General features: G+C 41.9%; 1 protein-coding gene across 1 annotated transcript in view; it reads left to right on the plus strand.

Moving 5' to 3' along the window:
- Positions 1-16,780, plus strand: part of PLA2G4A (phospholipase A2 group IVA) — a 142,528-nt gene that overhangs the window by 104,381 nt on the left and 21,367 nt on the right. The window contains exons 11-12 of the mRNA XM_075832258.1: positions 5,169-5,306; positions 6,056-6,145. Coding sequence (XP_075688373.1) covers positions 5,169-5,306; positions 6,056-6,145 — 228 coding nt within the window. The remainder of the gene's footprint in view (positions 1-5,168; positions 5,307-6,055; positions 6,146-16,780) is intronic.

Raw genomic sequence — 16,780 nt, forward strand, 5'->3', positions numbered from 1 at the left:
TGGCTTTATAGACATTTCGTGTTGAATTGTATCCTCAATGACTTCTAATAACAATCCCTCAATGTATCTTTACATATACTGAATTACTTTTATTGTTGTCTATGCTGACATAAAATATAATAGGCTACATACAGATGTAGCCAAGTTTATCTTGACTGATAATTTGCTGCAGCGTGATATCACACAAGAAAAGCCATTGAAAAAGTCGTTAAAGTTTCTTGCCACTGTGTATTTAAAGAGGATCTGTCGCTATTTTATTAATGACCTATCTCCTAACTAATCTAATAGGCGCTATGATGCTGATAACTACAGTGTAATTTGTTTTCAAAAATGTTTATTATTTGCAAAGTTATGAGCATTTTTCTAAATATGCTAATTTGGCTATACTTGCCAAATGGGAGGTGACTCTTTCTTTTCACTCTGGGCGTTGTAATGTTTTCTGTATGACTCTGTCCAATCAGCGTCATACAGTTCTCCTCTTCGCAGCCCAGCAACACAGGTGATCATATAGTATACAGCTTCAATTCCTGACTGTGTTTTCAACTGGTGATATCTCCGGTTGTTTCACAGCTGGAACTGCAATCCTGGTGCCATATTACTGTTCTAGGTGGTCCACCACCAAAAATATGGCTATTTCAAGTGATTACCCTTCCCTCTAGCCTCAGTCTCTTATACTGTGTGAAGCAGCTTCATGCTGATAGGACAGCGTCAGAGGCTGTGAGGTAGCTCCACCTCAGGAGAATCGCTGGTGTTGACACCCACTTGTCAAGTATAGCCTTGTTTACATATTTAGAAAAAAAGCTCATAACTTTTAGAATAATAAACTTTTTGGGACACAATTTTCACTAGCATTAGAAGTGTGTCAGTGCCTATTAGATTAGCTAGGAGAGTGGGCATTACTAAACTAGTGACAGAGCCTGTTTAATGCGTTTAAAAGTCAAGATAAAGATGGCTACATCTGTATGTGTTGTCTTAGATAAACTGTGTCCATATTTGTGTCAGTTAGACCAGGGGTCTCAAGCACGCGGCCCGCGGGCCACATGTGGCTCTGGGGCAGTCATCTGCGGCCCGCGGGACACAGAGCCGCTAGTACAGGCTCTGTTCCAGGACCACATATGGACAGCAATGTCAGGGTCTTCCCCAGAGCGGAGTCCCGGGCAGAGCGCTAGTATCGGCTCTGCTCCAGCACTCTGTGGAATTCCCTGACATCGCTGTCCACATATGGACAGCGATGTCTGGGGCTTCCCCAGAGCCCCGTGCAGAGTGCTAGTATAGGCTCTGCTCCGGGACGCTGGGGAATCCCCTGACATCGCTGTCCTCATATTGACAGTGATGTCTGGGGCTTCCCCAGAGCCGGAGTCCTGTGTAGAGCGCTAGTATCGGCTCTACTCTGGGACTCTGCGGAATTCCCTGACATCACTGTCCATATATGGACAGTGTTGTCAGGGTCTTCCCAAGAGCGGAGTCCCGGGCAGAGCGCTAGTATAGGCTCTGCACCGGGACTCTGTGGAATCCCCTGACATCGCTGTCCACATATGGACAGCGATGTCTGGGGCTTCCCCAGAGCTGTAGTCCCGGGCAGAGCGCTAGTATAGGCTCTGCTCCGGGACTCTGGGGAAGCCTCTATCGCTGTCCATACATCGACAGTGATGTCAGGGGCTTCCCCAGAGCAGGAGTTCCAGTGATGTCAGGAGCACAGGAAGAGCCTACTAGCACTCTGCCCGGGACTCCAGCTCTGGGGTTGCCCCTGACATCCAAGTCCATATATGGGCAGCGATGTCAGGAGCAGAGCTGGAATCCCAGGCAGAGTGCTAGAAGTGTCTCTGCTCCGGGACCCCAGCTCTGGGAAAGCCCCTGACATCACTGTCCATATATGGACACTGATGTCCGTGTCTTCCCCAGAGTTCCGGCGCAGAGCCTATACTAGTGCTCTGCTCCAGGACACCAGCTCTGGGGTTGCCCCTGATATCACATTCCGGTCCAGGAGGATCCCCTAACATCACTGTGTAAGGACAGTTACGTCAGGTGCATCAACAGCAGAGGAATCCCCAGCCAAAGCGTCAGCAACACTCTGGCTGGGGATTCCACTCCTAGAGGGAGCCCCAATGGAGCTATCTACTTGGCGGGTGTGTGGCATTATCTGCAATGAGCACTGTGGCTGCATCTGCAGAGGGCACTGTGGCTGCATCTGCAGAGGGCAATGTGGCTGCATCTGCAGAGGGCACTGTGGCAGCATCTGCGGAAGGCAATGTGGCAGCATCTACGGAGGGCACTGTGGCAGCGTCTACGGTGGGCACTGTGGCAGCATCCACGGAGGGCACTGTGGCCGCATCTACAGAGCGCACTGTGGCAGCATCTACAGAGGGCACTGTGGCATTATCTAAAAGTGGGTGTGTGGCAGTATCTACAGAGGACACTGTGGCATTATCTAGGGGTGTGTTGCATTATCTACAGAGGGCACTGTGGCATTATCTACAGAGGGCACTGTGGCATTATCTACAGAGGGCACTGTGGCACTATCTACAGAGGGCACTGTGGTATTATCTACAGAGGGCACTGTGGCGTTATCTACAGAGGGCTCTGTGGCATCTAAAAAGGGGCTGCTCAATCTCGACGTGTGTCTGCCAAACGCTGCCAACTGAGCCACCGGACTGCATTTAGCGACACAAACTGGAAAACTGGATTGTTGAAATAAGCACGTGGAGAATTCTCTCAAATTTTAAACCTAGCGGTATTGTTATAGTAATGTAGTATTATAGTAATATAGTGTTATAGTAGTTCAAATAACTAATTGATTAACAATAATTTTGTATTGTATCAACGTTGAAAGTAATGCGGCTAATCAACTTCCCATTTTTTCTATATGTGGTCCACTTACCCGGCCAAGTTTGAGACTCCTGTGTTAGACTAAGTTCCCACCATGTTTTTTCATCCTGTTAAAATGTCCTGTTTTTTTATCATTAAAAAAAAAAAAAAAGGCTGTCAAACAGGATGCCTATTCTGTAGAATCCTGTTGCCGTAGACTTGCGTTGTACAAAAAAAATAGGATATCAAGGCCCAGATTTACGAAGACTGGCGTTTCATATTCCAGTCTTAGAATGAGTTAGCTGGAGTAAGATGTGACAAATTTAGTAAGAGGCGCATGCCTCTTTATAAGTTTGTCGCATCTTTGTCTGTCAGTGTGCCACAAAGTGAAAGCTGGCCTAGATTTCCGCTGTATTACGCCAATTTCTGGCGTAAGTTATAGTAAATTTGTAGGCCATGGGTGGACCCATCCCCTTCAGCTAAGCCCCACACCCTTTTTCAAAAGTGGTGAGAATGGCGTAAAGAATAAAAACGAGTATATTTTTGCACAAAGCAGGCATGCGCCAAAATTTGCGAGTTTTTTTTTTGTCTCTAAAGTCCCGTAACCCTCCTGATTAATTCCGCCCATAGTGTCTTTGCAACGTTGTACAATTAGAGCCTATTATCCCCACATGACTCCTATACATGACATAATTTGACTCTTCTGCGTACCTACTGCAGCTAATGACGTACTTGCTTTCCTACATTTAAAACAAGTGGAATGTTTAAAAAAAGAAGTAATCTTGCCTTGCTACCGTGTTACCTGTCCTGTTTACATACTCAAGCTTTAGAACATTTTCCATCGAAGTGCATTATCCCATAAATGTCTGTTGGGGATCTGACCTATGCTATTAGTCCTTGACAGCATTTACTTTGACTTAATTCACTTTAAGACGTCAGCAGGAAACCAATCCTAATTATAACGTAGGAGTTGTTTGAATAATTTATGAAAACATTTAGTTCTGACGTATTAAGCAAATTATTGCAAATCTAGGAGTACGTTGTCTAGTAAGTGTCTGACTAAACACCTAATAAAAAGTAACTAATGTGGCTATATATTGTGACTGGTTGCTAAATCAGTTGTTTGCTCCTCGTATAAATGCTGAAAGCAATTTCCGCACCCCCGTAAGTATGGTTTCTAATGTGTGTAATAAAAGGTAAAGTGTCTGGTATTACACTTTAAAGGGAACCTATCAATACTTTTCAGCCCCCTAAACAACCATGATGCAGTAATACCTGACGTGCATAGGTTTATTAAGATGCCCCTGTATATACCGGCAGGAGTGTGCAGTTGAATCGAAGGCAGAACATAAATGACCAGGCTTTTGAACAGAGACAGTGCCATTAGCCCGTTTATTTAAATAGGGTTGGCGGTAAGGGGTTAACAATGTTGTTGTTTTTTAAGCCTCTTATCTATGCAGTTCAATGCAAAACCAATGATCTAATGAAGATTTGCCTTTCTCATTTAATTGGTGAGAAGTATTTGCAGTATTCTTGGATGAGTTGTGGCTGGCACAGTTTTGGCGGGCCAAGTACACCTAGGAAGACTAACCTTTGTTCAAAGTACGGTAGCTCTACTTCTGAACACCTGATTTTGGAAAATTAAAGTTAAAAGTGCCGTTCCTCCTGGTCCTGTACCATTAATGAAAGGCAATAAACATTGACTTGACTATAGACCAGATCATATTTTCATTATTAGTCTTGCAGACTTCAACTTCCCAATGTATTTGAGTATTGTATGGCAGTATTATTTGATCAATGTATCATTGCATTATTTAAAAATGATATGATATTATTTTGGCATGGTAAGGCTGTATTAAATAAAATTTGCATGACTGTATTGTCTTTTTTTATTGAGGTATTCATTAAATTCCTTCTGACCAGTCATTACATCAGATTCGAACCTCTGGCCAAAAATTAGAACTAAAAAAAAGTGATAATATCAGAACCATACTCAAAAGACCTACACACATATTTATATATAGATCTCAATGTTTCCTGGGTGTAGAAAAACTGAGACATATATTTGTACAGTCAAGTGAAATTTAATGGAGCTCTTGCTCTTTGACGTCAGACCCCTGGCTGCAGGAGAGGGGAGCAGTTTTTCAGAAATGCCATCCATCCCCCAATTGGGGGAGGTGTCATTTTGCTCTTTCCCTTAGGCAGCAGAAAAGCTGACTAATGGCTCCAGTTGACACATTATGAATGTTAAAATACAATATTGTTGTTAGTTATACAAATGTCATCTCGTAGTCCTACATAGCAAGTACAGTTGAAAAGGAGATATGTCCATCTGTCACCATTGCAGCTTCTTTTTCTTGCAGATTGGGTGGAATTTACCCCCTATGAGATAGGAATGGCAAAGTATGGCACATTCATGTCTCCAGAGCTTTTTGGAAGCAAGTTTTATATGGGTACTGTTATAAAGAAATATGATGAATATCCACTGCACTTTTTAATGGGTAAGTAAGCCAGAAGGCAAACAATGTTAATATACAATAATTATTTATTACATATAGATTTTGTTCTTCAGATGTACTATACAATAGTATAAAGCATTTGGAAATAAAAAATGCATGATAAGTAATTCTCTACTAAAGTTAATTACTACTACACTTTGTATGTTCGATCCTAAAAAAAATATTATTTTTTTTTTAGATTAAAGATTGATTGGCTAATGGTATTAACTCTGGTGGGTCTAGGGTAGTAAAGGGGTTAACATCCATGATTATCTAGGGCAGGAAATGGATTAATACCAAAATATCTGGTGGTCTAGGACAGTGAATGGGGTTACTTGTTATGGTATACACGTGGAAGGAAGTTGTTCGGGGGATCTGGTGTCGCCAGGCCCCCTTGACTCCCAGTTTCTTCAACACCTGTCCACTCTCATCACCCCTTTTTACAGATAGAAGTTTATCATATAATTATATGAAAAATAAAATTAAAGCAAGTTCCACAATTCAATTACTCTGATTGTATTTAGTGTGTAATGAGTGTAAAGTGCTAAATATTGCACTCACTAAAACAAAATCCACAAAACTGTAGAAAACACATAAAGAAATTGATATAGTAGCAAACAGGAGAATTAACCAAACCAAAAGTGGTGTCTCGTAATAATTGTCTCTGGTGCAGGCCTACACCTATTCGCTATGCAGCAATTTTTACTCTGTATTGTCAAAAAATATTTTTGCTTTGTTTCTGTTTCTCTTAGGTGTTTGGGGTAGTGCCTTTTCAATATTGTTCAACAGAGTTCTTGGTGTTTCCAACCAAAACAAAGGGGCCACAATGGAAGAAGAACTAGGTAAGCACCTTAGAATCTTATAGAGCTTATATCGGCTATCAACTTTACAATTATAAAATATACATATTCCAGAATTGTATAATATGTTCAATTTGACTGTTACTAGTTAGCAATTATTTTGCGTATTCTCTGTCCTTAACATTTCTTGGTTTCTGTGCAGTTTATTTAAGCCAGCTTTTTGTCATCCATTCATCGGTTTATTAGGTGCTTATGCCTCTAGTTTCTACATTTTTGTTTAAAACAGCTTTTCAATGTCTTATTACTGCTGAATAAATATTAAATATATATTGCCATACAGTGCCATAATAATTACCAAAACATCAGCCAGATATACAGTTCCACATATCGTCCAGGTAGTTTCATATAGGATCCAGTTTAGAAATCAGGGCAGCCCATATAATTTCTGGAACCCCTGGCAAGACCGACAAAATAGCCTCCCTGGTGAGCTGGTGATTCAAGGTATTGGGTGATTTAAGGTAGTTAAACACTAATTGAAATTTTTCAAAACTTTTAATATGTCAAAGAGACAGTTTAAAAGTTTTGATCTGTGGGGGTCTAGGAGTTGAGAACCCCACCATCGCTGAATCACTCAGCCAGGCACTCTGCATCTTCGTGTGTGATGAGTTCTCCACATTAGGCTGAAGATAGGCTTATATACGTATGCGAGCCCTTTGTCAGCCTGGCAAGGAATGCCAATCACAATAGACGAAGGTGCAGACTGCTTTTGCCCTTTCGTTTCTGTGATGGTGGTGGTCTCAGCACCCAGATCTACACCAATCAAAACTGATACAGTATGTTTCTATGACATATCAAAATCTTTGCAAAAGTGCAGAAACACTTTAAGAGGTTGAAGGTAACAAGGTGGTCTAAGGTAGTAAAGAGATTAATATAAAGATCCCTTATGGTCTAAGGCCTCATGCACACGACCGTAAAAACTCCCGTTATTACGGGTCGTAATCACGACCCGTAATAACGGGCTCATAGACTTCTATTGGCGACAGGTGCCTTCCCGTTTTCTCACGGGAAGGTGCCCGTGCCGTTGAAAAAGATAGAACAGGTCCTATTTCAGGCCGTAATAACGGCACGGACAGTCCATAGAAGTCTATGGAGCTCTCGTAATAACGGGTGGCTACATGTGTGCACCCGTCATTACGGCAGCGTTGCTAAGCGACGTCAGTAAATAGTCACTGTCCAGGGAGCTGAAAGAGTTAACTGATCAGCAGTAACTCTTTCAGCACCCTGGACAGTGACTACCGATCAGTATAAACCTGTAAAAAATAAAAATAAAAGACGTTCATACTTACCGACAACTTCCTGCTTCCTCCAGTCCGGTCTCCCGCCCGTTGCCTTGGTGACGCGTCCCTCTCGACATCCGGCCCGACGTCCTGGATGACGTTTCAGGCCATGTGACCGCTGCAGCCAATCACAGGTCAATCACAGGCTGCAGCGGTCACATGGACTGCCGCGTCATCCAGGGATGTCGGGCTGGATGTGAAGAGAGGGACGCGTCACCAAGACAACGGCCGGGTAAGTATGAATTTCTTTAACTTTTATTACAGAAAAGGCTGTCCCTTCTCTCTATCCTGCACTGATAGAGAGAAGGGGCTGCCGATTAGTGCAGTGCTATTTTGCCACCAAAAACGTGCTCGTAAATATGGGTGGAATACGTGTGACACCGGACCCATATTTACGGGCACGGGTTCGTAAATACTGGTGCAAAACGGGTGGAATACGTGTGACACCGGACCCGTATTTACGCCAGTATTTACGGGTGGGAAAAAATACGGTCGTGTGCATGAGGCCTAAGGCTGTGAAAGCGTTAATGCCAGCTTCCCTTCTAAAGTAATGGAGGGGTTCATACCAACATCCCTATTGGTCTAAGGTAGTTCAAGGATTAATGTAAAATTTCCTGTCTATAACTTTAGAAGAATGCCCTGATCTAAATGGACTATTCATGGTTTCTTTTAAGAAATGGTAAAATATGGTCCAACAAACTTGTTTTTCTTGCTTGTGTTGAAAATGTTAAGATATCCTGTTTATGTACTACGAAGACCTACATATATGATGATTATGGTTTACAAGATTCATGTTCTAGCAGCAAAATACATTTACTTTTAGCATTCTCACTTCAATATTCTACACCAAGTGTTTCATGGTATGTATAAAATACAGTGAATTTCCAATAATCTGGGTTAACTGCGAGTAGTAATCCTTCAACCGAGTTTAACCCTTGTTTCTGATAGTGTACTGTATTTCATAAAACGCACAGTACCAAGTGCAGTCAACTGGTCAGAGATAACCAATTTAAAGATTTCTATCTCTAATAAAAACAAATTGTAAGCAGTATTCATGTTTTTTTTCACCTTTTACTAAAAAAAAGAAGAAGTGGAGGGATGGGTATATAATTTTGGTGTATTAGAATCCACTTGATGCAGCAGGTTTGAAGTAAGCAGAGCAATACTATGTACAATTCTGGGGAAGAAAATCAAATATAGACAGAATACGACTAAAATACAAGTCTTTTGCTAGGTCGTATATTTATATAAGGGGGGTCTTTAGGAGAAATAAGAGAAGGATGTATAAACAGAGAAGTCGGTTCAATAAGAGAAGAAAAACTAAGATGTTGTGTCACATAACCACAAACTAGGTAAGTCTTTATTATGATGTAAAACGCAGAGCACCCAACTTTCAGAACACGAGATCAGTTGGACCCTGTATTCAAGTGTGGAGAGGAGGTTGAGCCAAGGTCTCCCTAAAGATGACTTCTTGTCAGCTACCAGTAACTCCATTCTTTGAAGACACATCTACCACTTTGTTTTAGTGATTGGTGGGGGGTCTCCATGCTCGGACACCCACCAATCAAAACTTCTGACATATTACTATGACATATCAGTAGTTTGTTGAAAGTTTAGTTACCCTTTAATATGAGAGCGGTAAAAGTACAATATACAGCAAAACATAAATACTACAGTGTCTTGTTCCAGTTTTAAATCCACTAGTGGAACTAAAAAAAAAATATCAAAATGAGTTAAATACTGTACATTTTTACTAATATAGTGGGGAAGAAAGTGATCACTTGTATTCACAGTAAAATTGCTGGGTTTTTTCCATTCCACGAGACAAAGAATTTATTTTCAGTACATTATATGGTACAATAAATGATGCTATTAAAATCTACAACTCGGCCCACAAAATAACAAGCACTCATACAGCATGTTGCTAATTGCAAATGCCACTGAGGCAGAACTTGATGCACAAGTGGTCCTGCACTGTACACTGCAATCCCTACCCTTCTGCTCTGAGTGATGGCTCTAAGGCTGGGTTCACATGACCATATTACGTCCGTAATGGACGGAACGTATTTCGGCCGGAAGTCCCGGACCGAACACACTGCATGGAGCCGGGCTCCTATCATCATAGTTATGTACGACGCTAGGAGTCCCTGCCTCTCCATGGAACTACTGTCCCGTACTGAAAACATGATTACAGTACGGGACAGTTGTCCTGCAGCGAGGCAGGGATTCCTAGCATTGTACATAACTATGATGCTAGGAGCCCGGCTCCCTGCACTGTGTTCGGTCCGGGACTTGCGGCCGAAATACGTTCCGTCCATTACGGACGTAACATGGTCGTGTGAACCCAGCCTAATGGTCTGCTGATTGACCGTTAGAGCCGTCACTCAGAGCAGAATGTGGCACTTGCGACTACTGCTCCGGGGCAATGAAACGTTGTATGACCGGGAAAAAAGGTAAATTTAAAATTCCCTTCTTCTCCCCTATATCAACCTGTCAGCAGTTTTGAGGCTTCAAAACTGCTGACAGGTTCCGTTTAAGTGCAAGCATTCATCAGCATCAGCAGAAAATGTGAAAATATACTTTAACAGAAAATTATACAGAAGCCATCAAATAAATGATCTATAAGGGATCTGCAGGGATATTTTTTCATTTTTGGAATGACTGCCAAACTTGGGTGTATTTTCATCATCTTGTGATCACAATCTGAAACACATTGACAACACCAGCAGCTTCTTTATTTGTTCATTATTTCTTGATATTCATGGTGCTTAAAGAGGCTCTGTCACCAGATTTTGCAGCCCCTATCTGCTATTGCAGCAGATAGGCGCTGCAATGTAGATTACAGTAACATTTTTATTTTTAAAAAACGAGCATTTTTGGCCAAGTTATGACCATTTTTGTAGTTATGCAAATGAGGCTTGCAAAAGTCCAAGTGGGTGTGTTTAAAAGTAAAAGTCCAAGTGGGCGTGTATTATGTGCGTACATCGGGGCGTTTTTAATACTTTTACTAGCTGGGCGTTCTGATGAGAAGTATCATCCACTTCTCTTCAGAACGCCCAGCTTCTGCCAGATCACGCTGTGACGTCACTCACAGGTCCTGCATCGTGTCAGACGAGCGAGGACACATCGGCACCAGAGGCTACAGTTGATTCTGCAGCAGCATCAGCGTTTGCAGGTAAGTAGCTACATCGACTTACCTGCTAACGCCGATGCTGCTGCAGAATCAACTGAAGCCTCTGGTGCCGATGTGTCCTCGCTCGTCTGACACGATGCAGGACCTGTGAGTGACGTCACAGCGTGATCTGGCAGAAGCTGGGCATTCTGAAGAGAAGTGGATGATAATTCTCGTCAGAGCGCCCAGCTAGTAAAAGTATTAAAAACGCCCCGATGTACGCACATAATACACGCCCACTTGGACTTTTACTTTTAAACACACCCACTTGGACTTTTGCAAGCCTCATTTGCATAACTACAAAAATGGTCATAACTTGGCCAAAAATGCTCGTTTTTTAAAAATAAAAACGTTACTGTAATCTACATTGCAGCGCCTATCTGCTGCAATAGCAGATAGGGGTTGCAAAATCTGGTGACAGAGCCTCTTTAAGGCTATTATATTGCTGTAGAATGAGGTCCACACGCTGTTCCTTCCCTCAGATTGAAAATTTAGGCTCATGTGACCAAAACCCTTTACCCCATATATCGGTTGTCCAGCTTTGGTGTTCTAGTTTAAATCATCTTTTTTTTTGTCTATTGCCTTTTCTATGAAAAGTGCTTCTAATCCGTTACATATTTCAGACTCATAGCTTTGAGTAATCTACTCACAGTCAAAGCATTGACAGAAAAACCTGTAACTGTTTGCAGATCTGGAAAAAAAAGTGGAGCAAGATTTTTCTCCTACCTTTTAACTCCTTAAGGACACGGCCAATTTTGGCCTTGAGGACAGAACAATTTTTTTATATTTCCCTCTGCATCCCGACGTAGTTGTATGAGACTTTATTTTTTGCGGGACGAGTTGTACTTAATGTATTTGTACCAAAAAATGGTACCTACATAATCGTTTAATTTATATAAATTTTTTATTTTGGCGAAAATGCAGAAAAAAAGCAGTTCTGAAGCAGTTTTAATATATATTTTTTTTTACTCCATACACCGATCATCATAAATAATGTTATACATTTGTTGGACAGGTTGTTATGGTCGTGGCGATACCAAATAAATCTATATTATTTCATGTTTTGGGACTTATATTTTAAAAAGTTGATTTATTATTAAAAAAAATGTTTCTGTGTATTTTTTTTACTTTTTATTTATCATTCATTTTTTTTACATTCATTTTAACTTTTTTTTTTAATCCCATAAAGGGATTTAGCATTTTGATTTTGTAACTGTAATGTACTGGCATAGATCTATATGCCAGTACATTAGCCTGTTACTGATTGTACACAGGCAGTTGTTAGGGCATACCTCAGTATGCCCTAACAACAGGAAATATGTTCAGACAGCCCTGGGGTCCTTCAATGGACCCTGGGCTGTCTGGCCATACGAGTTATGGGCTTTGATCACGTCAGTTATTTTCTGTGACGCGATCAAAGTGCAAACCCTCCTCCTTGAACGCCGCGATCCGCTTTCATCGCGGCATTCAAAGGGTTAATGGTGGAGAGAAGATGTTTCTCTCCTCTCTGCTGTTAGAGCGGGGCCGTGGCTGTGTATTACAGCCGTTGCCCCGCTCTCGATCGCACGCACTGACGTGTGACGTCACTCTCAGGCTGCTGTGTTGATCTTCAATTCTTTTCCGGGTATACGACACGTCACTTGTGACGTGCTGTGTATGGGCTGTTCTGTTGTACCGCCTGTAACGCGTGGTTCCAGCTATTATCTCAAGAACAGCAGGGACCACGCATGCGTGTTACAGGCTGTACAGCAGAACAGCCCATACACGGCACGTCACAAGTGACGTGTCATATACCCGGAAAATAATTGAAGATCAACACAGCAGCCAGAGAGTGACGTCACCCGTCAAGTACCCCACGGCAGGATCTGGAAACGGGGCCACTTTGAATAATGTAAGTGTATTACAAATGGATTTACATTAATAAATTACAAGCATTAACACAGTAATTTTATCTCGGACAACCCCATTAATGGCCATTTTACCTGGAAATTAAACCTGACGGAATAGAGCAATGGTTCTCTTCAATTAGTTTTTTTTTTTTAAGTGTTTTAACAGAAAATAAGCACTAGATAATCAATATCTGTGATCCAGATAGAGACAACTGTCATATAGCCTGAGCTTCAAGAAAAATCTATCGATATACAGGCAATTCTATAGGAGCAAAATTGAAAGGGTTAGAACATGACAGCGTAACAGTTTTTATAGTTTGGGTTGAAACTGATGAACAAATCTTTGATCGAAAGGGGGAAAGGGAAGGGAGTCCTGGTCATTAAAGGGTGAATTCTATTTTCTATCTCTACTCAATAGAAGATAGAATGTAGCCATTAGGATCTAGACTGTGATATTGAATGGTTTTAGGGATATCCTGCAGCCAGAGATCAAGTAAGATATAAAGTAAGACATTATATAGTTTGACATTCTCTGTCAAACAAAGCTAGAACCAGCAGCGTACACACAGTGAGAGGATGAGCAGCAGAGGGGAGAGCTCAACGCTATATGTAAGCAGTGCTACAGTACATTTGGAAAGTCTTCAGACCCTTTCAATTTTTTCACGTTTTGTTATTTTGAGGCCTTGTACTAAAATATTTGTTAAAAAAAGTTATTTCCCATCATTCTGCACTCAATGCCCCATAATGACAAAGTGAAAATAGAATGTTCGTAATCTCTGCTAATTTATTGAATAGGAAAAACTAAAATATTGCATTGGCATAAGTATTCATACCCTTTACTCAGTACTTAGTTGGTATGATGCCACAAGTTTTGCACACCTGGATTTGGGGATTTTCTGCCATTCTTCTCTGCAGATCCTCTCAAGCTCTGTCAGGTTGGATGGGGACCGTCGGTGGACAGATATTTTCAGGTCTCTCCAGAGCTGCTCGATTCACATAGGACATTCATCTTAAGCATTTAAGGACATTCACAGAGTTGTCCCTAAGCCACTCCTGCGTTGTGTTGGCTGTGTGCTTAGGGTCATTGTCTTTTTGGAAGGTGAACTTTCGGCCCAGTCTGAGGTTCAGAGCACTCTTAATCAGGTTTTCATTAGGACTATCTCTGTACTTTGCTCCATTCATCTTTTACTCAACCCTAACCAGTCGTCTCCCTGTCCCAACCACTGAAAAACACAACCACAGCATGATACTGCCACCACCATGCTTCACTGTAGGGATGGTATTGGGCAGGTGATGAGCAGAGCTGGTTTCCTCCAGATATGACACTTAGAATTGAGGCCAAAAAGTTCAATCTTAGATTTATCAGACCGTAGAATTTTGTTTCTAACAATCTAAGAATCCTTTAGGTGCTTTTTTGCAAACTCCAGACGGGCTTTCATGTGTCTTTTACTGAGGAGAGGCTTTTTTCTGGCCAATCTGTCATAAAGCCCAGATTGGTGCACTGATGGTTGAACTTCTGGATGTTTCTCCCATCTGCACACAGTATCTTTGGATCTCTGTCAGACTGACCATTGGGTTCTTGGTCACCTCTCTTACCTAGTCCCTTCTCCCCCGATTTACTTAGTTTGGTGGGGCAGCCAGCTCTAGGAAGAGTCCTGTCTGTTTCAGACTTCTTTCATTTCAGAATTATGGAGGCCACTGTGATTTTGGGAACTTTCAGTGCAGCAGAAATTTTTTTTGTACCCTTCTCCAAATCTGTGCCTCCACACAATCCTGTTTCTGAGCTCTACAGACAGTTCTTTGATCCTCATGGCTTGGTTTTTGCTCTGATATGCATTGTCAGCTGTGAGACCTTATATAGACAGGGGTGTGTCTTTCCAAATCATGACCAATCAAATGAATTTACCACAGTTGGACTCCAATCAAGGTGTAGAAAATTTTCAAAGATGATCTAGAGAAATGGGAAGCACCAGAGCTAAATTTCATGTGTCATAGCAAAGGGTCTGACTTTGTCATTAGGGGGTATTGAGTGCAGAATGAATGATTTTTAGCACGAGGCCTCAATGTTACAAAATGTGAAAGGGTCCGAAGACTTTCCAAATGCACTGTACACGCAGGCTCTCTTGATCTAAGCAAAAGGCTGGCTCTCCTGTGTGTTTCTACCTGTGTGAGTCTCCATCCATACTACAATCTGCGTTTCTAAATAACCGCTTCTTCCCTACTTCTTTACTGACAAGCAGAGAAGACATTTTCTAGTGAAAGTGAACGTGTGTCCTCCCTCATTCAGTTCAATAGTAGGATGTACACATTACTATACAGATTGAACACCAGGGGGCACCATTATAATGAAATAAAGAGAATATCTCTTAATCCCTTCCCGACATTTGCCGTAAATGTACGTCATGGAAAGCATCGACTTCCCGCAAAATGCCGTACATTTACGGCAAATGTTTGGCACCGGTTCAGAAGCTGAGTCGGTGCCATCATCGTCGGATCTCAGCTGTATCTTACAGCTGACATCCAACTGTAACGGCGGGGACCGAAATTAGCTTCGATCCCCGCCATTAACCCCTTAAGTGCAGCGCTCAAACGCGATCGCTGCACTTAAGGTGTTTGCAGCTCATCGGAGCCCCAGCAATGAAATTGCCGGGGTTCCGGTGGCTGCAATGGCAACCGGAGGCCTAATACTGGCCTCCCGGTCTGCCTAGCACCGAAGCCGGTCAAGATCCGCCCGGCGGCAGAGCCTGATCGGCTTCCGTAGCTGCCGGCAAGATGGCGCCGGGTCAGGAGCTGATCCGGCATCATCAGCGGTGGAAGTCAGCTGTACTGTACAGCTGACATCCACCTGTAATGGCAGGAACCGGAGCTAGCTCCGATCCCTGCCATTAACCCCTTCGATGCAGCAATCGAAAGCGATTGCTGCATCGTAGCGGTTACTAGCAGATCGCCAGCCCCGACAGGCAATCGGGACTGGCGACTGCTGTTATGGCAACAGGAGACACAATGGTCTCCTGCTCTGCCATTACGGAAGCCGATTAGGCACCGCCGGGAGGCGAAGCCTAATCGGCTTGCTGTCAGTGAATGACTGACAGATCTAATACATTGCACTACATAGGTAGTGCAATGTATTAGAAAAAAAAAATCTGACAGTTGGACCTTCAAGTCCCCTAGTGGGACTTGAAGAAAAGTGTAAAAAAAAGTGTAAAATAAAGTGCAAAAAAGAAAAGTTTAAAAACAATAAAAGTTTCAAGTAATCAAATAAAACACAATCCCCCTTTTACTCTTATCAAGTCCTTTATTATTGAAAAATAATAATAAACCATATGTATTTGGTATCGCCACGACCGTAACGACCTGAGGTATCAAAATATTATATTATTTATTGCACGCGGTGAACAGTGTAAAAAAAAAACGTAAAAAACTTTACCAGAGTTTCTGTTTTTTGGTCACTTTGCCCTACAAATATTAGAATAAAAAGTGATCAAAAAGTCGCACGTATCCAAAAATGGTACCTATAAAAACTATAGCTCGTCCCGCAAAAAACAAGCCCTCATACACCTCCGTCGACAAAAAAATTAAAAAGTTATGGTTTTCACAACTTGGCGACAGAAAAAATACATTCTTTTTACAAAAGTAATTTTATTGTGCAAAAAGTTGTAAAACATAAAAAAGTGCTATAAATTAGGTATCGCCGGAATCGTACTGACCCGCAGAATAAAGGTAACATGTAGTTTATAACGCATGGTGAACGCTGTATAAAAAAAAAACGAAAATCTGTGCCAGAATTGCGTTTTTTTGTTTACCTGGCATCTCAAAAAATAGGATAAAAGGTGATCAAAAAGTCACATGTACCCCAAAATGGTACCAATAATAACTACAGCTCGTCCCGTAACAAACCAGCCCTCATACCACTATGTCTATGAAAAAATAAAATTAGTTGTGGCTCCAATAAGTCAGGAAATAAAAAAATATGCAGTTGTGCCCGAGGGGAACATTTCTTCTGTTTCAAGAGGCGACTTATCAAGGACCTAAAATTAGGAAACCAGGAAGGGGAGAGCCCAAACATATCCGCTGGAAGCGACGGTGCCCGTATTATACCAGGACAACACTTTCCCAGCAAAATTCCCCAAACTACAAAAGGTGCGGAGTGTGGACCAAAAGGGGGATAAGAAATGACACCATTTATCAGTGCGACACCGGCCTGTGCAGAAAGGATTGCTTCGTAACACACATCTATGGATTATTATTTTTTTTTTATACCACCTGACTATGCCCCTTA

Source organism: Rhinoderma darwinii, chromosome 7, assembly GCF_050947455.1.
Source record: "Rhinoderma darwinii isolate aRhiDar2 chromosome 7, aRhiDar2.hap1, whole genome shotgun sequence".
NCBI lineage: Eukaryota > Metazoa > Chordata > Amphibia > Anura > Rhinodermatidae > Rhinoderma > Rhinoderma darwinii.